This window comes from Triturus cristatus, chromosome 3_2 (genome assembly GCF_964204655.1).
Source record: "Triturus cristatus chromosome 3_2, aTriCri1.1, whole genome shotgun sequence".
Lineage (NCBI taxonomy): Eukaryota > Metazoa > Chordata > Amphibia > Caudata > Salamandridae > Triturus > Triturus cristatus.
Window position 1 is genome coordinate 743,279,661 of NC_140584.1, and position 26,750 is coordinate 743,306,410.

The 26,750-nt window shown below is 47.0% G+C and overlaps 1 protein-coding gene across 2 annotated transcripts in view; it reads left to right on the forward strand.

Moving 5' to 3' along the window:
- INPP1 (inositol polyphosphate-1-phosphatase) overlaps positions 1-26,750 on the forward strand; it is a 134,856-nt gene that overhangs the window by 95,869 nt on the left and 12,237 nt on the right. For both annotated transcript variants that reach the window (XM_085648809.1, XM_085648808.1), the window contains one exon: positions 13,879-14,079. In XM_085648809.1, coding sequence (XP_085504935.1) covers positions 13,879-14,079 — 201 coding nt within the window. The remainder of the gene's footprint in view (positions 1-13,878; positions 14,080-26,750) is intronic.

Genomic DNA, 26,750 nt, shown 5'->3' on the forward strand with positions numbered 1-26,750 from the left:
GCGGCGCGGTCAGCGCGTCGTCGCACACGTTGCACCTCGAAAATCGGCGAGGATAGGAGTCAGGATGATAGTCCGAGGCCAAGGGCCGACGGAGCCGGGCGCTCAAGCGTCTGCTCCGGTCGCCATCTTGGCTCCTCCCCTCTAGCTTAGTTTTAATATAATATTTTAATATTGTATTCTATGGTTTTATTGATTTTATCATTTGTGTTGCTATTTTGAACCGTAAAATCTTTTCATCGATTACTTTTATGTTGAATAGGATGTGATGTATTTGTATTGAATTATTGATCTGTACTATAATGGTTGATGACTGAAATAAAATATTTAAACTTGGATCGATAAAGACTGGACAGGGAAAGTGACCCACGGAGAAACGGGGACAAGTCCAGATGCCCAATCGAAACTCTAACCTTTCGCTGTTTACACCTATATCTATCTTCCTTTTCTTGATCACCTCTATTGAAGCCGTTTACAGCAAGAATGATTTCATATGCTGCTGCAGGAACAATATGACAGTATATTTCTACTTACATCTTCAACGTGTAGATTTGGATTGGTTTCTATGAATAGGTTTCACAATATTTGTCATTGTGCCTGCAGAAATATGTGTACACTGATAGACTTGCTTTAAGTATCTCATTTATTCATCCCCATTTGTATTGTTCATATGCAGTCCTTGGGGGATTCCCTATTGTTGAGCACGGCCCCCTAATCTCCAACTAATTTTGGCACTTACACATGCCTAATGATGTCTGTGCTATGTGGACTCTTCAGTTCGCTGATGGGTGGGCAGGATGGTGGTATCCCAGGAGTGATACCTAGGCATTTCTATTATCATTGCTGATAGGATTCCCATCATCAAAGGCATGAAGCAGAGTTGTTCTCCTCTCATGTTCTTGTTGAGCATAGATCATCTCACAGACGATATTCGACATAACGTAAGCATACAAGGAGTGGCGACTGCTGCTGGCTTTTCTAAACTGCTTTATGCAAACAACAGTATCCTTCCTTTGCGGGATCCTAGTTTACCAGACCGGCAATGATATCACTAATTTCAGATTCTCCTTGTTCTCAGGCAATAAGACCAACTGGTACACGATTGCAGTCTTTTCTCTTTCCAAGAGCAACAGTGGCAAGGTAGGTATTCCATGGTTAGTGGTAAACTCAAAGTACTAGGGAGTATTGGTCAAAATGACATTAGTAAGCATGGCTATGGATAATCTCCTCCCTGCTATAATGAAAACTAAGAATTAATTTACCACAGTCTTCATTGTAATTACCTCTAGGGGGGACGGATCCAGGTTGTCAAAATGGTGGTAGTATTGAGGCGTAATTATTTGATGGTCATGCTGCCTATTCCCATATTCAAATGGCTACTACTGATGATGAACAGTGGCATGGAGGCCTTTGTGTGGGCAGGCAAGAGACCCAAGTATAAACTTGCCAGGCTACATTTGGTCAACAACTCAGGAGGCTTCTGATGACCCAATATCAGCCTTATCCATCTTGCACGCTGGCCATCGCAACTGGTATATGTGACCCCTGGTTGCTCTGATCTTCCCCATGTCCCTCAGAGTGGGATTTCATTATACGCTCATATGTATGGGACCTTCAAGCATTCTAGAGGGTACAGATCCCAATGTGATGCCACCATACACCCAACGGTCAAGATCATGTGGGACTTGTGTGCGGTAGCACACAGAAAACTGAGGATATGCAGATACCTATATGTAGGTGCCCAATTGTGGCCCAGTGCATGACTCAAGACATGTGATGTCACTACACATTTGTCTTTATTGTCCTAGATAGAATTAATGACCTGTTCAGAGAGGACTCCCCTAAAGCCTTTGACATTTTGCACAAGGAGTTTGGATTGCCAATATCTCAAAAATTGAGGCACTGACAAATGACACTCTTCTAAGGGCAGCATTGGCCCGAGTCCTTCCTCACTTCCTGACAGAGTAGTGGTGTGAGTTTTATATAACACATTGTGTTTTAATCTGTGATGTTATTATATTGCATTCTCTCCATAGTGTCTCAGTTCCCTGCTGCTCAGCCAGTATGTGTGTGTGATTTAATGGACTGTTGATGAGTGCCTGAGCTATAAGAGTGTCAGTTGGAGAGAGTGGGCTGAGCAGTGAGGATGCTGCTCCTAGTGGAGCAATTGCATACAACCTGTAACCTTGATTTAAGAGATATCTCCTTCAATAAATCTACCTTGTAACCCACGTGAACCGACTACTCACTCCTGCCTCCTTTTACTTACAATACATTGGTCTTGGACAAAAATATCTAAGCAGAGCATGATTCCCAGCTGTACTGGCAGACATGATTGACTGGGGAATACACTGCAGGCAAAGGGGTCTTATTGCTACATGTACATAATAAAGCACTCAGAGAGACACGTCTTAAATTCACATGATTTAAAGTGTTAACACAATTGATGTGGACCCCCTTCAGGCTGCATAATGCCAAACGGGTTCCCATTGTTCTTTGCTGGGTGTATCAAGCACTGGCTAGTGATTTACTTCATGTGCTCTTTAAAGCAATGCTATACTTGTGCTGTATACTTTCTCTGGCACAATGGCATAGAAACTAAGGGTGAACCCTTCACTTAGATGTTTCCCTTTTGAAGACCTACTGACCGTTGTGGCATTAGTATCTTGTCCTTTCAGATAGTGGTGGCTTCATGGGGGCAGAATTGTAAGAAGGTGCATACAAGCAAGGTTTCCTGTCACAGAGAGCTTGCAGCCAGAGGTACTAGGGTTTCTGCAGTTGTAAACCCTCCTGTTTGGTAAAACAAACAGGGGTTGTCACTGCAAAATCCCTTTTCCATATGTACAAACCCATTTACTCTTCCAAATAACAAAATGGGTTTATAAATGACTACCAAATCAAATTTGGAAAGGTCCTGTAAGGGCTGTTGCTTCCAAATTGCGAATCAACAAGCTAGCTATGTATAAGTCTTTTGCAACCATAATTCCAGTTGCAAACCATTGATGAATGAATGAATGAATGAAATTGTATTTGTATACCGCATGACTACTCTGAGGCCTCCCAGCGCTGCAGACAGAACAGGCAGACGAGCCGAGACGTTAGAGCGATGTCTTGAAGAGGGGAATTTTTAGAAGTTTACGGAAGGCCAGCAGATTTTTTTCCTTCCGTAAAGTAGAGGGAAGCGTATTCCCGAGTTTTGGTACATTAAACGAAAAGGAGCGTCCGCCCCATCTAGATCTTCGTATTTTCTTTGGAGTGGCCAGAAAAGAGGAGCTGGAACGAAGATTTCTGGAAGGGTGATATGGAGTGACAAGTGAGTGGGTGGTGACCGGGCCAGTTTTCCACATAGCTCTGTGGGCCCGGCACATGGCTTTGAACTGTATCCTGGCTGAAATTGGGAGCCAGTGAAGGCTCCTCAGTGCTGGTTTGGCAGATTGCCTCCGGGGCATCTGGAGAAGTTAATGGGCAGCGCAGTTCTGAATTATTTGCAGTTTATGGATGGTGAATTGGGGAGCTCCCAGGTATAGGGCATTCCCGTAATCAAGGCGGGAGAGTATGAGGGCCTGTACCATTATCCTTGCCTGGAAGGGAAGGAGGGGAATTATTTTCCGCAGCATTCTCATCAGGCTGTAACAAGTGGCTGAGAGCTTAGTGTGCTGGTGGTTAAAATTGAGGGAACTATCAAGCCACATGCCAAGGCTCTTGATCTGTGCCTTTGGAACTGGGTCCAGGTCCAAGACAGACTGGCCATAGGGGAGCAGGGATAGAAGGAATGGAAGGATGAGGGTTGCCCAGGAACATAATCTCGGTTTTGTCCCCGTTGAGCTTAAGGCACGAGAGTTCCATCCCGTTGAGCTTAAGGCACGAGAGTTCCATCCACTCGGCCACCGCCTGTAAGCAAGGACCTAGGGTGCTATACGACCCCTCTGAGTTATTTAATGCCACTACGAGCTGAGTGTCATCTGCATAGGTGATGATCTTAATGCCGAATGGATGGACAATCTCCGCCAGGGGACTCAGGTAGATATTAAATAGCGTAAGGCTCAGGGCAAAGCCCTGAGGAACCCCACAGCTAAGAGGCAACCAGTTGGACACCACATCTCCTTCAAAGATTTGGAAGAAGCGATCACTAAGGAAGGACTGGAACCAGGTTAGTGCCGTGCCTGTCACTCCCATGTTTTTGAGACGATGAGACAAGATGTTATGGTTAACAGTGTCAAAAGCGGCACTGAGGTCCAGGAGGATGATTGCCGCTGTGCCTCCCTGGGCCAGTAGCCTCCTTGCCTCCTCCATTACTGCTAGTAGGGCCGTCTCTGTCCCAAGCTGAGGACGAAAGCCTGTTTGAGAATCATGTAGCAAGTTGTTGGATTCCAGATAATCAACAAGTGTGGTGCTAATGTGTTTCTCATTCAGCTACCGACTGCCAACTTGGAGTGGTGACTGATGCATAAAAGCGAGTGGCACAAAGGGCACAAAGGGGAATTAGAGAGGCAACTTCAGAGGGAGTAGGCAGTTGTATATGGGACCACTGCCATCTGCCATTAAAGCTTTTCAAAATGGAAAGTATTATTTTAAAAAGCAGCCCTGTTTCCCTGAAGGAAATCGAGCAGCTTTAAAAAACATTCATTTTGAAATGTTGTGTCAGGGATAGTGGTCTGCTGTCCCTTGCAGCCTTACTGGTGTGGTGTACAATGACTAATGTTGCAGCACCCTATGAAATTAATGCTTCATGCATCTTTATGGTATGTCTTAGTGACCTCAATGGATATTGTTCTGTGCTATTGTAGTGCAGCTTACTTTGTAATCAATGGCTATTGCAGCCTCCATTTGTAATATTCGAACAATACTTTGTGGTATTTCACAATGTTAGCCCATCAAAACCTGTTGTCCGTTCCCCTACATTGCAATATTGTGTTTTTCGATTTCATTCTGAGTAATGTATATTTTCGGATGTTCATCGATTTGTTTCTCTTGCCTAGTGAACAAGTGTGTTTTTACATTGTGGTTATGTCCGTGATCTTGTCATTATACACTTGTAATGTACTGTACTACTGAATTAATTAATTATTTTAAAAAAAGATGGGGATCATAAACAGTACCCTCTCCGCCAAACGCTAAATCAGGCCCACTGTGTTTGATTAACTAAGTTTTCTTTGGGAGTTAATGCAGCTTAATTCAAATCTAATTGTCACTCCTTTATCTGAGTAGAATGTCACACCTATTAACAGAAAAAAAGCTTAGTGAATCGGGCCACATCTACTCATGGAAAAAAGCTTAGTGAATCGGGCCACATCTACTCATGGAAAAAAGCTTAGTGAATCATACAATACTTCGATTACTCCTATAACTGAATGATATGCTTCATTTCTAAAAGAAGGAATAAGGGTACGTTTGTACGGGCAATGCTTCGATATAGCAGTATTTGGTAACTGATCACTATAGTGTGTATGTGCCTGTAGTTACAGGTTCAAAAGAATATACTAACCATCAGAAAACTCCTTATTTCAGTTGTGTGAGTTTCTAACTATCTGCTCGCCTGCTTAACTGACTTGGAGAGCTGATAGCTGGTTTATATTGGCAGGTAATTCACTTCATATTTAAAATATCAGCTAATTCATTGCAATCTAGAGTTACTAGTTATCATAAATACGCTTTGAGGTAAAAAATGTATTGTTGCTATATAATCACTTCTGGATATACGTCTTGCTGAGTAGTATGGCTATTGTTAGAGGAGGTCAGCATAGCAGTATGAATTGATCCATCTTGTCGAATCCTGAACACTGACTGGTACTTAGAAACATTTTGCGGAAAGCTTTGGGGAGCGTGGCCTGTACGCCGCTGGAGTAAGCGGCAGGGCTTGCGAGCGCCATCCAGTCGGCCTCTGCTCGGACCCAGCCTGACTGCTCACGGGGAATAAAACGGGCGGCAGTTATAGCCCTTCATCCCAGGAGCAGAAGGGAGCCCTCGCGGACCCCCCAGAGACGACATCGCGCCGAGAAAATCGCAGAGAAAGCGTGAGAGGTGGGAGAGGCACACAGGCAAAATGGCAGCGCCTACCAGTACTGTAAACCCCTCCAACATGGTGGGCGCACTCGCCACACATTGGCGCTGAGGAGGCGCTTAGAAGACGCGACGGGACAAGCCGGCCTCGAACAAACCGCGCAAGGACAGCCGGTAAGCAGCGAGGGGGCCGGAGCCACAGCGGGCCGATCGCCGCGGAGAAGCGGAGTGTCAGAGAGATCTCCGGCAATGCCGCCTCTATGGAGAGAGGGCCGGGCCCCTTTCCCAAATCCTGAGTGCATGAAGCAGCAAGCCACGGGGAAGGAGCTGTATTGGGGCCAGATGCGCGATCACAGCAAGCAAGGGGCCAAGAAAACCGCAGAGAAAGCGTAAGCAGTGGGAGAAGAGCACACACAAGCAAAATGGTGGCACCCACCGGCACGGTACACCTCTCCGATATTGTGGCCGCACTGGCCACACTCTGCCACTGAGGAGGCGCAGCGGCGATACGGCGGGACAAGTCGGCCTCGCACAAACAGCGCATGGACAGCTGATAAGCAACGAGAAGACTGGCGCAGCGGCAGGCCGATCGCCGCGAAGGAGCGGAGCGTCAGCGAGAGCATTGGCAACGTCGCCAGCACGGGGAGAGGGTCGGGGGCCCCTTTCCCAAATCCTGGACACCTGAGGCAAGGAACCGCGAGGAAAAAGCTGTACCGGGCCCAGAGGTGCGCCCGTAGCCAGCAAGGAGCAGACAAGTACCACACTGGCCCCCTTCCCACATCATAGGCGCCTGAGGTAGGGGGTCATAAAGTGGAAGCTGCACCGGGGCCAGTGGTGCGCCTGAAACAAACAAGGGGCCGGCTGATCCTCAGGGGAACCGCCAGCGGTACTGTAGACAAGGAGTCAGTTGGCAGGAAGGACTGGGCCACAAACCAGCTGCCGCGAAGCGGCGGGTGCTCAAAGCTTGGTCTGTGTCCGCCTACCTTATACCTGGTCACCCAAAGAGGGGAGCCGCGGAGAGCGCCATCTTCCATCTCTGCAGAATTCGGAAAATCAGCAGATTCCTTTCAACCGCAGCTCTGACCCAAGTGGTTCTTGCCTTGGTCATCTGGCATATTGACTAGGCAAACTCTCTGTATACTGGCATACCTGCCTACCAGTTACATCGGCTGCAACTGGTCCAGAATCAGGCCGCCAGGCTCATCTTTGGTCAGCCTAAACATTGTCATGTGAGTCCATTGCTGTAAATCCTTCATTGGCTTCCTTTATTCCAACTCTGTCTGTTTAAGTTGGGCTGTATCATCTATAAAGCCCTTTCAGGACGCGGGCCTGTTTTCATCGCCTCCAATATACAGTGGTACATCCCCTCTCGCGACCTACGTTCTTCAAATAAAAACTTGCTGGTCTTCCCTTCTTTTAAACGAAAAAAACATGGAAGTCTTAGATATACGACCTTGGCCCCACAGTTCTGGAACTCCCTTCCCCCAAATCTGCGTTCCACCGAATCCTACACCAAGTTCAGGAAATTACTTAAGACCTGGCTATTCACCCAGGCGTACAATTGAAAACCCACTCTCTATTTTGTAACTGCTGCCGTCCTCCTTTAGCGCCAAGAAACCGGTTGGTGATCGTGCACTCTATAAATCAGCTTTAACATAACATAACATAACAGCGCTTCACTCCCAGGATAGTGACACAAGGAGGCGAAAATAGAGCAGGATGCTTCCTTCCTCAACCCAGACAAGAGACTGCAGGCTACCAAACACGGTCTGCTTCTGAGGCCAAAGAGCATTTCCCAAAGACAGGCCGCAGTGCATGGTAAAGGCAGCTCAGTCTATGGCAAAGAACGGTAGGGCCCAAGCCACTTTGAGCTGCAATTGGAGGCACAAGGCATATCATGAGCGCAGTTGCTACGGCACTGAGCGCTCCCCAAGGGGGGGAAACAGATCTACCCCCACCTAAGAAAAGCAGGACACCCTTAAACATAACAGGAGAAAAATGGGGAAACAGACCAAGCAGAAGAGAAAGGACGATGTGCAGACTGACATGCCTCCAAAGGAGAGTGGTACGCATTCCCCCTCGATGAGTACTCCTGAGAGCCCGACCCTACAGGATATCCTTCAGGCCATCAATGCCTCTAGTGAGAGGCTCGAGACCAAAATTGACTCGATAGGGGCGGATTTGCGGTTGCTACTTGATGACCACAGGCAGCTCACAGAAAGAGTCACAACAAATGAACGCCAAATCTCTGAGGGCGGCCCGGCACTCACAGAAATGAAAGCACAACTTGAGGGTCTGGAGTCGAAGGTGGGAGTGCTGGAACTCAGGGCAGAAGATGCCGAAAATCGCTCATGAAGTAGCAACATTAGAGTGACTGGCCACCCATAAGAAAATAGAAGGAACGGATATGTTGGGGTACCTGAAGGGGTGGCTCCGCACGACGGTTGCACCAGAGGGACGTTTACCATTTAATGCTCTAGAGAGAGTGCACCATGTCCCAGGAAAGACCGCCAGCACCAGGGGCGCCACCACAACCGGTGATGGCGAGGATGCTACACTACCGCAACAGAGATCACATATTGGCGCAAGCTTAGCGGAAAGGAGAAATAAAAGTCAACAATGTGGTAGTGCGCCTATTCCCGGATTTCTCCAAGGATGTTCAGCAACAACGGAGCTCCTTCCTGAGTGTCAAAGCCAAACTCCAACAACTGGAGTACAAGTACGCAATGCAATGTCCGGAGAAAATGCGCATGTCCACCCCGGATGGAACAGAATTCTTCACTTATCCACAGAAAGCATGGAACTGGCTGGAGCAGCACCAAGGAGTATCGCCGGCTACGATCGAAGACGCCAGGGAGGCCGACACAGACGATCTCGCAGCAAGGAAGCCAGAAGAGGCATACTGGCACCAACACAAGCGGAGACACAAATGGAGAGGCGACAAGCCGTGCAAGTAGTGGCACTGATCAGAGGGAAGGAAACCACCCGAGAAAACTCAGAAGCTGGCAGGTCAGGAACGGACTCGAGCTCTGAACAGGACTCAAACATCTCAGAGGCGCTGAGCAATGAGCTCCCCATCGTGATGCCCAGAACGGCAGACAAAATCATTTGAAGATGCAGGTTGGAGGGTTCCAGAGAGGGGGAAAGCAAGAGAGAGGCATTGGGACACACAGTTAAACTACTGTTATGCTGGAGCTGGGCAGTGGGCTGGCGGGCAGATGCTCCACCAGTATCACTGGACTCACCCCCCTAACTTTGCGGACGATAGCCCAGGAACTCGGACTACTAGTTTGGATGAGAGGGTGCCACCTACTTGTACTGGGGAAGGGGCGTTGGGGAACCTGTTATAATGTTGTGGAATTTTGGGACGGGATATCACAGGTGGCATTGCATACTCATTCCAGCAGATGTAGGCTGAACCATCAGATCTATGTGGAAGGAGGGATGGGGCGGGGGATGGAAGAAAGAAGACGGGAAACAGATATGGCGAATTATATAAAGTATAAGTGCTTAACCTGAAATATACGGGGCATGCATACAGTGGTCAAAAGGTATAAAGTCTTCTCTTACCTCAACAGAAGGGGGGTGCAAATTGCACTTTTCCAAGAAACCCACCTCACAGCTAAGGAGGGCCAACCCTCAGAAGAGTTGGCGGGACAAACATTCTACACTACATACTCTGCCTATGCCAGGGTGTTATGATCTGGGTGAGGGTGGAAGTTCCCTTCCAGGAAACTAGTAAGCTAATAGACCCCGAGGGCAGGTATGTAGCGCTGCAAGGGAGGCTGGATGATAGAGAAGTGAGCATTATAAGTGTCAATGCCCCAAATGTGGACCAAACACAATTCCTGGGGTGACTATCACGACAGCTAGCCCCATACCTGACATCCGCAGTGCTCATAGGCGGAGGCTTCAATGCTATAGCGACACCGACTTTTATAGATCACACCCTCCATTACCGGACTCCCCAACGGTCCAACATGCGCGGGCATTCGGTGACTGGCAGAGACATTGGGGGCTGGTGGACTCTTAGAGGACCCTGCACCCCCAGGATAAGGATTATTCATTTTTCTCGCCGACACGTGACGTACACACGCGACTGGACACATTCCTATGCACCCCGGACATACATGGACAGGTAGGCAATGCTGAGTACCTGGCTAGGTCGATATCATATCAAAACCCCACATTACTGGGCCTCTATTGGGCAAGCCCCGCACCGGCCATCCCTACTTGGGGACTACACCCTGAGACGCTGAAGGATCAGGTCTTTAAGGAGGGTATTAGGGAAAAAGTTACACTGTATTTCCAAGAAAACGAAGGGACGGCAACCTCTTCGTTTCTGGAATGGGATGCCTTTAATATAACTATACGAGGTACTGTAAAGCAGAGGTGACAGAGGTTGGACGCACACTGACAGCAGAAGTCCTAACAGCTGAAAGGGAGCTTAGACAGTTAGAGCAGAAAAGGCCGGAGCGTCCTGAAATGCAGGATGCGCTCCTAGAAGCGTGAGAGACAGTGCCACGCCAGACGGAGAGGCTGTGGAGTTTTGACTACAAGCAATATCTGGACCGCACACATGCGGAATACGACAAGTCAGGCTCTTTTCTGGCGTGACTTGCCAACCCAAATAACAGGGGGTCACCGATAGTAGAACTAGAGGATGAAGCGGGGAGCAGACAATATACACAAGGGGGTATTAATGACATCTTCACCAGATATTACACCAGTAGTGCCTTTGAGGGCAATGGTGAGTCATTGGGAGAGTACCTAGATGAGCTAGAACTACCTCGACTGGAACCTGAAGAGGCGGAGGACTTCGAGGCGGACATCTCCCTACAGGAGTTGAAAGTTGCCAGTAAGCATATGGCGCGCAACAAAACGCCAGGGACAGATTGACTTCCTGCAGAGTTCTACTTGACATACATTGAGGAACTAGCTCCTAAGCTGGTCACGATGTATCAGACAGCAAGAGAGCTGCAACTGCTGCCCAGCACCACGAAGGAAGCCCTAATAATTCCTATACTCAAACCCAGAAAACCGGCCCACGACAGAACAGCGTAGAGGCCGTTGTCCATGGTGAACATGGACTATAAAATATTGAGCAAAATCATAGCGAACAAACTGCTACCATACATGCCCCGGCTAGTACACGCGGACCAGGCGAGGTTAATTCCACATAGGAACACTGCAATTAACATCAGGCGCCTCATGGTTATAATGGGAGCGTAGGGCTATGCCAAAGACTAGGCTTCAATATTTGCAGTCAATATCGAAAAAGCCTTTGATAGCCTAGAATGGCAATACCTCTATAAAAGTCCTAGATGCGATGGGCCTAGGCGAGTGCTTTGTGGGATGGGTAAAGCTGCTGTACGCGCACCCCAGGGCCAGGGTGCGGTCGAGGAAAGATATCTCCCAGAGCCTGAGGGTAGAGAGGGGGACTAGGCAGGGGTGCCCATTGTCCCCTCTGCTGTTCGCACTGTCTATGGAACCACTAGCATGCTGGGCCAGGACAGGACTATGCGGGGTTGCTGATCAAAGACACTTATCATCGCATTGCACTCAATGTAGACGACCTACTCCTTTTCCTACAAAATACAGGGAGGGACTTGCAGGGGGCCAAGGATATGTTGGAAGAATTTGGCACTCTTTCAAGGCTGCGAGTAAACTGGCCAAAATCTAGGGTATTTCCAGTGACACAAGATAGATGCCCTCCAGAGGGGCCGGGAACCCTGCAATGGGAACCCACCTGTCTGGAGTACTTAGGGGGTGACGATATATCACAACACTGCGGACTTGGTAGAGGGCGACGTGGGAAGGGGAATAAGAGCACTCCGCTCCTCCATGGACTTTTGGGGCTCTCTGCCCCTGTCGGTGACAGGCAGAGAAGCCCTCCTAAAAATGGTGGCGTTACCGCGCCTGCTATATATATTCAGAACACTTCCGTTATGGCTACCTAGTGCAACATTCCGTTACCTAAACTCAGAGAATATAACATGCCTATGGGGGACAGGCTGTAGACGAGTAGCCCTGGCCACGATGCAACGCTTCACATCCACAGGGGGGCTGGCAGTCCCCGACCTTGAGGCTTACTATCTTGCAGCACAACTGCAGTGGTTTGTGAAATGGCTGGCGGACAGTAGAACCCCAGACAGAATCCAATCACCTTTTGCCCCAGAGCCCCCTGGTCTAACAAGAATACAACTAAGGCTGAAACAGGGACCACGCTGGAGGACGGTTGAGGAGACAATAATCACGCGGTGCTGGGCGAGATGGCTACAAAGGACGGGTCGCAGGGTCCCCTACTCCCCAGACACACCTATAGAATGCTCCGCCTTTTACCGCATAGGGGAACTGGGCTGGACGGTATGACTGGAAGAAAGAGGCGCTACAAGCGGTCGGGGACCTCTTTAGGGAATCCCAGATGCTCCCATTTGAGGAACTCCGAGATGAGTTTGACCTCCCGCAGGGACATTTCGTACTACATAGAGCCGTTGCGACAGCGTTCCGGAAGAATTGGGTTACGGGAGCGACATAACCCAGAGCACTGGACTGTTGCAGATATGTGGTCCTTTCTGCAGGTAGGATAAAGACGGTCTCCTGCATCTATGGTACCATCAGACGGGACGCTCAGAAACCCATGGAGCGACTGAGAACACAATGGGACGAGGACTTAGGGGTACCAATCATAGAAAAAGACTGGGACGCCATTGTAGAGCACACCTTGAAGGTATCTAAAAACGCAAGATTCAAGCTCATTAACTATTACATACTCCATAGGGCATAGCTTACACCAGCCAGAATCAGGCGCTACTTCCAAACGGAGGAGGCGGCATGCCCAAGATGCGGGGACAGAGAGGCAAACATTCTTCACATGCTGTGGGACTGCCCGGGCCTGAGGGGATTCTGGGAGGAGGCACTAACAGTAGTTGAGAACACAATAGATAAGGAGGTACCACATACGCCAAGCCACTGTATACTACACTGGTTTCCGCACACGGCTAAGACAAAGGTCACTGGGAGGTTTCAAGACTTAACATGTGTACTAGCAAAAAGGGAGATTACGAAGAATTGGAAAGTGGCGAGAAGTCTTTGAATAGTGAGTTGGAAAAGGGAACTGGAGAAGTGGGCAGACGAAGAAAATAGAATCTTTCTGAGAGCAGCAAACAGAGGCATAGGGGACCTGGAAACAGCAAGAGCCTGGGGGAGACTAGTTGATGACCTACAGACACTGGTCCTAGATGAAACCACAGATGATCCACCAAATTGGCCACCACAGTGAAGGGACAATGAGATGGGGACACTTAGGATATAAGATACGACGAGGGCTGAGAGGACCTCGCCAAACACAACCCCCAGACACAGACAGAACAGATAGATGAAGAAGCAAACACACTCCGCTGGAAACTATACACTGAGGATTAAGCGACTCGCTCAGGGGGAGGGCAGAGGAGGAGATTGAGAATTAGAACCGGTTTAACATGTTGAACAGTTTCTTTTGCAAAGACATTAAAACAGAAAAGAGGAAGAGCAATGCAACGCAACCATATAAACATGTAAATGTTTTGACGAATGCTCACTTGAATGTAATATGAACCAAATGCCAATAAAATCTGTTTTAAAATGTATTTATTTTTTTAAAACATATTGCGGAAAGCTTTGCAATTATCAAAACACTTCAGAAATCTTGAAAATTCTGGTAACATACAGGCGTGTGAAATTTAGCATTTCCTCCTTTGTCCATCTCTCCTAAAATTAATGCTCCCTGAAATCTGCTTTAAGAAATCCTTTATGCATATACGATTATCTTAGGCAAAAGCAATCATATAATACCCATCTTGCACTTCAACTATATATGTTATTTGTTTCTTCATTTTTAAGGAGAAAAGATCATTGTAAAAGTTTGTCCTACCGAGCAAGAGACTGCAGACCTCCTACGCGTCATCCTGGATGGTAACGAGGCTGCATCCAGAGCCCTGGCCAAGGTTGTTCATCATGAGATTGCATTTGAGGATCCAGCTCTGGATAAAGTGAATGTGGACATCCCACAAAGCATTATGGGGATATGGGTGGACCCCATAGGTAATATACAAAACTTGAGTACATTAATCAAACTGTAGTGGAAAATCATGAATCGGTGACTTCATTCAACTGCATTATTTGGTGTTTCTGAAAGGGAAAACTACAGATTTACTCTCACTATGAACAAAATAATTTTATTGGTTTATATATTTATGGGGAACTTTTGTTTTTTATTTCGCTAGAATACTGCAAAATTCAATTCTGTAAAAGGTACCCACTAGTTTAATTGTTTCTTGTTTTACATTTCTACTATGAGTGCCATTTAATTTCTTAATATTGGGTATCTTTATTTACCATGTTGTTGATGTATGCCCCTGGTGCCTACCTTTAGTTAAATTCCTTACGGTAAAAAGCAGTTATGGGATTTTAAACTATTCTTTAAAGATGAACATGCAGATACACTGTCCATCAGAAACGTACCATGGTATTCTCCTGGCTTGTCCTATTTTTGTTAGGCCAGCCAATCACAGGGCAGTGCAGGAGATATGACAAAACCACGACATAGTTTAGCTTTCCCTCACCCAGTTTCCATTACATTTTATACCATTTAAACTTCCCTAATTAATTTGGCATATTGAGTTCCCTAACGTGTATATTTTTTTAAATGGAGGAATTTTACTAGTCTGTGTCAAGCATCCGTTCATTTAAATTATTGGGAACCTATTACCACTTAATAACATGAGAACCATCTTAGATGTAAAATATATTTCTATAAATTTTTTCTCCTCCATCATTTTTCAATTTATTTTTATGGCTCAAAGGTTTCTATATTGTTTAAAACACAGGAAAACTGTTCTGGGCGCTTTTGGATTAGTTGCTACTATATGATCGCTGACCTTAATGCTGGTGTCAGGACTCGAGGTTCCAGGCAGAAGTTCAAACCACGGGAGCGAAGACAGGTCTCTACTCTCCCTCTAGGGCACCACCTAGTTCGTTAGTGCAACCAAACCAGATAAACTACCCCACTGGGAGAGAAGAGCCAGTGTGGACCATCAAGCAGCAGAGGAGAATAGGAAGCAGGGTCTCAGGAGGAGTTCCTATAGAAAAGAGAGAGAAACAGTAAATAAGTGCATATGTAGGTGGCTCAAGTGTACGCTTTTCCCCCCCTATCCCTAGTAGCTATAATCGCCCCTGAACTCTTTCCCTGGATGTGTGCTGTTGCAAACTCACCGTGAAAGAAGGGCTGATGGCTTTGTGGATAGCGGTCCAGACTTTAGAGTCAATAGCGTTCTGATGATAGGAGGTCCCAGAGTCCAATCAGAGCGAGACTGGCGGTTGCTCCGGTGTCAGGTATAAAGTCCTAATGAATGTAAGAGAACAGCCACACACAAGTCTCTCACACTCGAGGTGGTGCCGGGCACAAGTTGTTATTAATATCACAGCACTGTTGGTCCCAAATGCACAACTGGCTCAGTAAGGGTGGCGGGAGAAGTTGGGGGCGTGTGAGTAGCAAGTCCGAGTACGCACAACACCCTGACGTCAAATGAGAAAGTTCAGGAAACAGAAGCGGCCGACTGAGGAGCCGCCGAGGAAAAAGGCAGGACAGCGAAGTCAATTGGTAGCGAGGAGGCGGGGACGGCAAATGAAACGCTGGGCGTCCGACGGGTTCAAACCCAGAGGGAGAGTGGAAGGAAATACGTGTACACCAGTGCCACGGGAAAATAGGCACCAAAGTACAGAGGTTATGTACTGCGGAAAGAAACTTCCCAAACGTGGTACATACACGAGGCAAGCACACATCCAGTAGCAGACGAGCTACACGAAGCAAAGGCAGTCAAGGCGTAGACCGAAGCAGCTGCAGGGAGGCGTGGTCCATCCGAAAGGAAGGATTGTCAAGCACTGATAGCAGGCAGAGGCGTGGTAGATAAACGCCTCTCAGATCAGGTGATGAGATCAGGTGATGTTTACAAGAGCACACAACCTCCTCCCCCTTCCCACAGCCTTCTGGATCTTGTAGTGTACTGTCGAAACGGGGCTCAGGAACGGGTGCAGAATCTAAGGTGTAACAGTTTCCCCCCCTAAATGCCTTCTTACCGGTCTGGGTTTTCGAGGGTTCAAGGCATGAAAGCGTCTGACCAAAGTAGGGGCATGTACGTGAGCAGCTGGTTCCCAGGTCCTGTCATCTGGGCCATAACCTACCCAGTCAACTAAATATTGTAATCTTCCCTGGACCCGTCTAGAATCTACTATACGCCTAACTTCGTATTCCTCTTCTCCGTTAATGAGAAGTGGAGGAGGGGGTGGTTCTGTACATGAGGGCTCTAGATACGGTTTCAGCAAAGAGGTGTGGAACACTGGGTGGATCTTCATTTCCCCAGGGAGCTCTAATTTCAAAGCAACAGGATTGATGACTGTTTGTACCACAAAGGGCCCTATATATCTGGGTTGTAACTTACGTGGTCCTGGTAATCTTAAGTTTTTGGTGGCTAACCATACCTTATCGCCTGGCTGATATTCTGGTGCTGGTTTTCTATGTGTATCTGCTAGTCTCTTCATTCTTTCCTTTGTCTCTGTGAGTTCATGTATCGCTTGTTTCCATATCTTAGTGAGCTTGGCATGATGTTCTTCTACTGTAGGGAATTGAGCAACAGAAGGAGGCAGATACAAAGGCAAGAAACGGGGATGATAACCGTAGGAAAAGAAAAAGGGGGATAGTTTAGACGCTGAGTGAGTGGAGTTGTTATAGGCAAACTCCGCCAATGGAAGTGCTTGTACCCATTCCCCTGTGACGGTGCTCAACAGACATCTCAGGTATTGTTCCATTGTTGATTAGTGCGCTCTGTTTGCCCGTCTGTCTGGGGGTGATATGCTGAGGACAAGCGATGATCTAAATGAAGGGCTGTGCAAATACCCTGCCAGAATTTAGAAACAAATTGTGGACCCCTGTCTGAAACTATGATGGAGGGCAAGCCATGCAACCGAATAACATGTGAGATAAAAGTGTCTATTAACTCTTTGGCTGTGGGTAGTTTCTTAAGGGGTACGAAATGAGCCATCTTAGTAAACATGTCAACTACTACCAAGACGGTAGTGAATCCCTGGGATGGTGGCAAGTCTGTTATAAAATCCATACTGATGGAAGACCAAGGGCTTTGAGGAACTGGTAAGGGAAGTAATAACCCTGCGGGTGCACCACGAAGGGATTTTTGTCTGGCACACACAGGGCAGGCTTTCACGAACTCGTGGATGAGTACAGACATATTGGGCCACCAAAACCACCTTTTGCACAAGTGTAGTGTCTTATCACTTCCTGGGTGTCCGGCCAGTGGGAGAGTATGACACCACTGAACTATTTCCTTTTGTAACTCCATAGAAGGAATGTTCAACAAGCCTTCGTGATAAAACAAAGAGTTTTCAATTGTGTTCATCGGGTCTTGTAACCATTCTTCTATATTGAGGGAGGTGTATGCTGCAATCAGTCTGTCAAGAAAAGGACTGGGTACGCTCTCTTGTCTGTTCTCCGCAGCCACTATCTTGTTGGCAGGTATCAATGGGACTGGTGCATCACTGGTGCACCTGAATTCCTTTCCTAGGCGCGATAGAGCATCAGCTCTACCATGTTTTGCCCCAGGTCTGAAGTTAATGACAAAGTCATACTCACTAAAGAAGGACACCCATCGCATCTGACGGGGTGTGAGTGCTTTCGCTGACCTGAAAAACTGAAGGTTCTTATGATCTGAATATATGGTTATGACGTGAGGTGAACCCAATAAATAGTGTCTCCACTCCTGAAAGGCCAGTTTTATAGCGAGTAGTTCTTTTTCCCCTATCGTATAATTTTGTTCAGCGGGGGCCAGCGTCTTAGAGTAGTATGCTACAGGATGGAGCGTACCGGTTAAGGGATCTCTTTGCAACAATACTCCCCCCACTGCATATTGAGAAGCATCAGCCTCCACGTAATAAGGTTGTGATTCATCAGCATGCCTCAGAATTGGGGCCGAAACGAACTTATCCTTTAAGGCCTGGAAAGAACGTTCAGCAGTCTCATCCCACTGAAAAACCACTCCCTTCTTTAATAGTCTGGTGATGGGTGTGATGAGCTCCGAGAAATGGTCTATAAAACGCCTGTAAAAATTGGCAAAACCAAGGAAAGATTGTACCTCCTTAACGGAGGCAGGACTGGTCCAGTGTGTAATGGCCTTGGTTTTTGCGGGATCCATATGGATACCTGCAGGTGAAATCACAAAGCCTAAAAAGTCCACCTTCTCTACATGAAAGAGGCATTTTTCGAGTTTGGCAAAGAGATGGTTGTCTTGGAGTTTTTGGAGAACCTTTGTTACATGGGAGACGTGATCTTGTGGGTTCTGAGAATATACCAGAATATCGTCGATGTATACTATAACGAACACATCGAGGTATTCTCTCAGTATTTCATTGATAAAATACTGGAATGCCGCCGGGGCATTGCAAAGGCCAAACGGCATTACGCAGTACTCATAGAGTCCAAATTTCGTGCGGAATGCCGTTTTCCATTCGTCCCCTTCTTTCACTCTGATAAGGTGGTATGCGCCTCTCAAATCAAGTTTGGTGAAGATCTTAGCCTTCCTAACTTGATCCAAAAGCCCCGGAATCAGAGGGAGAGGGTATTTGTTCTTCACTGTTACCTTATTCAGGGCTCTATAGTCCAGGCAGGCTCTCAACCCGCCTTCCCGCTTAGGTATAAAGAAAAGTGGGGAGGAAACAGGGGATGTAGAATGGCGAATGAACCCCTTTTGTAACATATCCTGCAAGTATTCCTGTAAATACTTGCTTTCTGGTTCAGTTAAAGCATACACTGGGCTCACCGGCAGTTCTGCCCCTGGAATCAGGTCAATGCGGCAATCAAATGCTCTATGAGGCGGAAGAGCCACCGCCTTAACTTCATCAAAGACAGCCGCGAACTCACGATACTCCGCAGGTAACGCGAAGTCATCAGTAGAACTGAGAGCACAGAGAACAGAGGTAGTAGTAGGGAATGTATCCTGATAGCAATGTTGAAGACAATACGGGGATCGTAGAGTTACTTTTCTAGTGACCCAATCAATAAGGGGGTTATGTTTTTGAAGCCAAGGCACTCCTACTATGGCACCAAAATTAGGAGCTGCTATTAAGTCAAACTGAATGTTCTCGGTATGACCGTTATCACAGACCATCACCATTGCCTGTGTTTGGAAAGTGATTTTACCAGAGGAAAGCTCTGTACCATCTACAGCTTTAACTGTTTCGGGATGAGTCTTTGGTATGAACTCTATGCCAAGGGATTTTGCCAAATCTATATCCAGGAAGTTACCCGTGGCTCCGGAATCCAGCATGAGTGATAAGGGAGTCTTGTTACTAGCAGATAAGACCAATACTACAGATATAGTTAAATGTGTAGGAGTTACCAAGGAGGTGTTGGCTAAATATGACGAGACCAAAAGACTCATCGGACTTGAAGAATAGGTCTCTCGTATCTCCAAGTCTGTTAGTTTTCCGCCTGAACCGACAGACTACTCTTACTTTCTGCTGGTCTTCCGCTGTTCTTTGGCTTGGCCAAACAGTCTTTTGCGTAGTGCCCAGCTTTACCGCAGTATAGACACAAATTCAATTTTCGTCGTTTTTCTTTTTCTTCTTTACTGAGCGGCCCACGTATTCCCCCTATTTGCATAGGTTCTGTTCCCTCCTTCACGTCCCTCTTCTCCCCACGCGTCAGCAAGAGACGGGAAAAGTCACCTTTCGTGCGTTCTCCTTTCCTCTCACTTAATCTGTGGTCCAGTTTAACTACCAAATCTATGAATGAAGGACAGTCTTCTGGGGGATTGACAATTTGAGAGAGGATATCCTTCAACTCGTCTCTCAGTCCTCTATAAAACAGAGACGTTCTCTTTTCTTCCGGCCATTGGGTTTCGGCTACCAACCGATTGAACGTGGTGATATAGGTCACCAAATCTTTTGAACCTTGTCTCAACCCCAACAACTCGTTGTCACTAGCCTGCATATAGGCATGACGGGCAAACAGGTTCTTCATGCTGTCCTTGAACCGAGCTAGATCGTACAAAATAGGGTCATCGTTATCCACTAAATGAACTGCCCATAAGGCTGCGTTGCCGGATAAGTATGAAATGATGAAGGCCACTTTAGCGGCGTCATCAGGAAAGGCAGCAGATCTGCATAAAAATTGTAAATGGCACTGATTCATGAACACGGCAAATTTCTGGCTGTCTCCGGAGTACCGTTCAGGCATGGCCAGAGGAGTGTGAGGAGGAGTCACAACCGTGACGTTTACAGGGGCTGGTGCAGGTACTACCCCTACATTGGAGTCAGCCCCTAATGAGGGCATTTGGAAACGAGCTGGCTGAATGTACGACTTCTTTTGTTTGACGGCGCCATCTGAGGTGCTGGGCCGTTGTTGGTCTCTTAAGGAGTTTAATTCTACAGTAAGACGCAAATTATCATTCTTAACTGACTGGAGTTCCTGTTGTAAGTTAGTTACCACCAGAGCTAATTCTGACATGGTTACCACTGAGTTAGGGTCAGCCATGGCCCCACCCAGTATTTCATTGTTATCCATCTTCGCTCAGGGGTTAGGGATTTTCGTGGGCTTGACAATCTGTCAGGACTCGAGGTTCCAGGCAGAAGTTCAAACCACGGGAGCGAAGACAGGTCTCTACTCTCCCTCTAGGGCACCACCTCGTACGTTAGTGCAACCAAACCAGATAAACTACCCCACTGGGAGAGAAGAGCCAGTGTGGACCATCAAGCAGCAGAGGAGAATAGGAAGCAGGGTCTCAGGAGGAGTTCCTATAGAAAAGAGAGAGAAACAGTAAATAAGTGCATATGTAGGTGGCTCAAGTGTACGCTTTCCCCCCCCTATCTCTAGTAGCTATAATCGCCCCTGAACTCTTTCCCTGGATGTGTGCTGTTGCAAACTCACCGTGAAAGAAGGGCTGATGGCTTTGTGGATAGCGGTCCAGACTTTAGAGTCAATAGCGTTCTGATGATAGGAGGTCCCAGAGTCCAAACAGAGCGAGACTGGCGGTTGCTCCGGTGTCAGGTATAAAGTCCTAATGAATGTAAGAGAACAGCCACACACAAGTCTCTCACACTCGAGGTGGTGCCGGGCACAAGTTGTTATTAATATCACAGCACTGTTGGTCCCAAATGCACAACTGGCTCAGTAAGGGTGGCGGGAGAAGTTGGGGGCGTGTGAGTAGCAAGTCCGAGTACGCACAACACCCTGACGTCAAATGAGAAAGTTCAGGAAACAGAAGCGGCCGACTGAGGAGCCGCCGAGGAAAAAGGCAGGACAGCGAAGTCAATTGGTAGCGAGGAGGCGGGGACGGCAAATGAAACGCTGGGCGTCCGACGGGTTCAAACCCAGAGGGAGAGTGGAAGGAAATACGTGTACACCAGTGCCACGGGAAAATAGGCACCAAAGTACAGAGGTTATGTACTGCGGAAAGAAACTTCCCAAACGTGGTACATACACGAGGCAAGCACACATCCAGTAGCAGACGAGCTACACGAAGCAAAGGCAGTCAAGGCGTAGACCGAAGCAGCTGCAGGGAGGCGTGGTCCATCCGAAAGGAAGGATTGTCAAGCACTGATAGCAGGCAGAGGCGTGGTAGATAAACGCCTCTCAGATCAGGTGATGAGATCAGGTGATGTTTACAAGAGCACACAACCTCCTCCCCCTTCCCACAGCCTTCTGGATCTTGTAGTGTACTGTCGAAACGGGGCTCAGGAACGGGTGCAGAATCTAAGGTGTAACAGCTGGAGTATCAAACATAAGTTGAGCAGTAAACACAAGGAGCTGATGGACGGAGCGCTGAAACTTTTCAGACACTCACTCCCCGTCTCAGATCTTGGTTGAATTAATCATCATTCTTTAGTTTACTTTGCCCCCTCAGTTCAGACCCAGCTATATGCAAATCAGTGTTGACCCTGTGCCTCATGGGAACAGTCCAGCCCGAACTGCCAAGCCAGGTCTTCCCTAGACTGGAAACAAGCATCCTGGGACCGATTTGGGGTTAACACTCCTCATCAGCGCAAGCTAGCTTGAATCCAGTGGCAAAGTGAGCAAAGGACCCACGTCTGGGCATACCCTGCCAACTAAGTTGAGGAGTGCCAGACCAATCCTGCGATTAGGATATTCGTGTAATATACATGTACATGAAATGAATCTAAATGAACATCATTTACATAACCAGATGATATCCTAGAATTTGGTATGGGCCTAGCCCTCCTGGATGTACACACATGCTGTGATGCCTCACTATACTCACTGCAAACCTTAAATGGTACCTATATAAACCTCCCTCCTCCCCCCTCCCACCCCCGTTGTCATGCTGTACTCAAATGACCCTTAGACTTCATGCTGCACCTTAGTATGTTCATGTCGAAGGAATCCAGAAACAGACCATGCTCGAGTCTACATGCACCTCTGCGGAAAAAAAGACGGTGTTCCACTCTGGCTGTCATGCTCATCGCAGGGTTAATAACAAGTGCATCTTTTTATGACTAATATAGCATTATTTTATTAGATTACCTCTGCTGGTGGAGTCTCTGTCTTGGTGAGGATGAAGACCGAGGCAGTGATCACATACAGTGATGCCGCCCATACTAGCAGGAATACCTGGCAGGATTTACTGCAGTGGGCTAATATAAGTTATTGGTCTGTCCATTTCTACTTGGTGCAGCAAAACAGCAGGAGCCTTGTTGGGCTACAACAATTGAATAGGTTACGCTATGCTATGTACGAATTATAGAATAAACACCAGAATGTTCATGTAATTGAATCCGGAGAGATCAGCTTTACCAAAAACAGATTCCAGAATTCTCGAGGGGAATAAGAGATAATTTAGCAATTTACTATAAATAACGTCAACATAGAAGAAATGGCTGCAATTCTGTACTAATTAAGAAGAAAAGATGTACCGATCTATGGTGAAAAACACTGACACGAATCGGCTGTGAAAACACTTTCTTGCATGTAGCCGGTCACGGGTCACATCTCATTATGATGACATGGGAGTGTGGGAGAATACCATTATGTAATGAGAAGTACCTGGGGGAAGGACAGGAAGTGATAGATGCTGACTGCATCCGGGTTCAGCTTTCAGATAGTTACACCAGTGAAAAGCCTGGAATCCTGTAGAAAACAATGGCGTCAGTTAGGGATAACACGCCCATGTATGCCAATTCAAAGTAGTCTGATGTGTTCTAAACTGGTCATATATACAGTTCTATCAAAGTGTTTTTCGAAGAAATCATCCTGTCTGGACTGAATTATTGGTAGGGCGTGCATGCCATGCAATGTTCCAGGTAAATCCAGCATGGGAAATGCGGTGTGGCACTATGCATTGTCCGTGAATGCTCTGCTCTGAATGTTTTGCCCATCAAATATTTTTTTCATATCTACTGCAGCTGAATAGTTTCCCTGGCCCTAAAAAGCTTTTTTGGACCCTCCCCACCAATACCTTCTTTCTTTGGCCCACTGCTTGCTTTCCTTTCTGTGGGTGCATTAATGTGGGTAGAGATGTCCCAGAAGAGGGTTTTCTCCTTGGTTCACTTCATTATCTGTTAGCCTGGCTTTACTAACCTGTGGAAATATCAGACGGCGTATTGCTGCTGACAGCTGTCTCTGGTGCCATTTACTTATTCTTGGAGGCGTCTTCTGCACCAGATGTGTCTGCAGCGTGGTCCTGGCAAGAAATTCACCTGTGCAGAAAAATACATCATGAGCGTTCTGCATACCACTATTTTTTAAACATGTAACCTCTGTCCAGGGTTGTAAAAAATAGAAAAGAATGCCAGAATCAAGCAGCAAGCCAGCTTACGTAAAAGGGGCCCAGCATGGCGGACAGGCGGATGCACACTACTGAGTTCCCATCCAAATGGAGACATTATGCAGATAAGTACTCTGCAAAACCCATCTGCTGAACCTATATGGAGGTCAAATAATATCTAGAGCCTGCAGGACAAGAGAGAACCCCCTTAGATCACCAGGCAAACCAGATGGCCCCTAGGTGCCAATAAGAAATACTGGCTTGGGAGTGAACTGACCACCTGGGAGTCGGGAAGAGATCCTTGTGGAGTCTGAAGGAGTTCAAGCGTCAAGGGAGACAGAAAGGAGACGCTGGGTTGATGGGAAGCATACAAAATGTGAATATGAAGGACTCTTGTTTGAAATTTTGGTAGTTCAGCATTCATATCAGAATCTGGGCAGGAATGGAATGCTTTGTATGGAGGTTCCCTGAGCAAGACCAGAGTCGCAGAAGGGCAAACAAATGTAGTGGGTTGTCAGAATAAATGGGCGTCCAGAGAGTGAGAACTAACAATAGCCTGAGCATGTGGATGACACTGGGGATGGTGTGAAGTAGACAAGGGACTGATATTGGTGGGCGGTGGCGGGGTAGGCATAAAGGGGAGCACCAAGCCACTTTAAGGGCTCACATTGAGCCCTATTCCTGAGACAACCGCTCCGTCTCATGTAGAGTTGGGCCTGTGGGTTGCTACTCAGAGTTGACAAAATATAAGAAGGGCAAGAGATCCAACCTAAGGATGACTACAAGAGCAATAGAACTGGTGGTAATAAAGTGGTGGCGTATACAGAAATTAGAGGCAAGAAGCCTTGGCAGGCATAAGGAATTTGCATAGGCAGCACACTAGAATGCGTTTTCATGGTCATTCCGGTCGATGTGGGAGAGGGATTACAATTATCCATATAAGGCACTTGAAGATGAACAGATATAATTAAGAGAATGAAATCAGGCCTAACGATTTGAAGCTCAGGACCGCCACACTTAGGCAAAACTTTGCAGAATAAGTTGAGAAAGTTTGGGCACAGGGCCTTCAGCTGCGCAGACTTTTGTCTGTCTTGAGATTCTTGATTGCTGCCCCTCCTTATTTTTTTAACTGTTTAAGACTCCCTACCAACATGACCTCCTGTGAAATCCCCCTTCTCATAACCACGAAATCCAAACATGAATCCATAAGCTGAGGTTGTGATCGTGTGTGCTAGATTTGAACTGAACTAAGAACTGGAGTCTCTCACGCCCTCCGCTCAACCTCATCTACGCTTCTCTTTGAGCATTACTAATTGACAAATACCCATATAGCACAGTGTGACCATGCACATTTTCTTTGGCCCACCTTCCAACCTTGCACTTAGGTTCTCTCTTACTGCCCAGTACTGCGAGGAGATACCATTCTCAACGCCTACTAGAAATCCCACGTAATCCAGGGAGCCTCTCCAGAACGCTTTGCGGGCATTAGTCATTCCTGGGAGTAGTCAGCAGTGAGAGGGGGGTCATAAGCCTCTGCGCACCATCTTATTTATTTTGAACAGTTAGTTGTTGATTTAGACCGCCAAGGATGGTCTTTACTCCGCCAGGTAACAGTAAAATACTCAGTCGCCCTGACGGAGTACCCATCCTCCAAATCTAGAGTGGCGCCCAGCTGAGAGGACATCTCTTACATTGGCGGGAACCGCCGTCACAACAGTTCTTGTCAATATAATAAAAGTTCGGTGACTGCTCCATCAACATGACAAAATCTCCTTAAGTAAGATTTTGCTCTCGGAAATACGAAAGCGAATGACCCCCGCATCATGAGATTTATCTCCCATGGTGAGAGTTATTTGGCAGTTTTCACTACCTTTTACCACCAGGTTTTACCCAGTGAAAACTGGCCATTTGACCACCACCCTAAATCGGGTGGGCAGTCAGATTGCTCTGTCAGGCTCTTGGAGGTGTATATCCGCGGTGGAGACTGAGTAGTCTCCATCGCTGACATATTGAAGTTCCACCCGACTCTAAATGAGGTGGGTGGAACCACAGTTTGATGGAGCACGTACTCGGTTGCGACAGAGTACCCTCTCTGCCAAACTCTAAATCAGGGCCTAAATGAAGGATTGGTAATTTGGGAATGTACAGAGTACATAATTCATGGTGGTGTCTGTAACATTCAGTCCATGTCCCCATTTAAGAAGAAAAGGAGGAAGGATTTGCGGAATGTGTTGCATACTCCAGTAAAATAAAATTTGTTTTGAGCCCAGGCCACAGAGCTCACTAACTTCAGTCTTACATGAGAAATAACTTCCCAGCGCACCAGCTTTGTGGGAGGGCCTCCTCAAAAGACAAACCGCTTGCTAGACAGATTGCTGCCTTCATAAAACATCTTGTGGGTCAGACTGTTAGAGGTTCGTATCTATTTTTATTCCTTTACAATTCTGCTTATAGCGGTAATCCCCAAATAATAATTCCTTATGATTCAACTTGTTTGGATCAAAAGCTTCTAGTGTTAGCATAATTTCTGTAAAGTGGGTGCGACTAGTGACCTACATTCAGGAAGATAGCACAACATGATTTGATATGGTGTTTGGAGTACACACCCGAGACTATTCACACTGATGACACAGTATGTTCAGAAACTTGTTAGAGGGCGTTTTGGAACAAGAGGGTCATCCCACACACCCAGGGGTCAAAGAAACATTTGGCTAGCCAGCGACAAAGCAAGCATTCCAATTAAGGCAGAGGCCACATTCAGGCATGGAAAAATGGCCTATAGAACAAAGCGTAGAACATGCTTCCATGACAGTATGCTATCCGGTGCATTAATGCTTGACTAGCAACTATAAAAAGTTACTTGCCTGAAATTATGTGTACTCAATTCTCTGGACGATCAATGTGTATGTAAAGTGAAATGAGCGC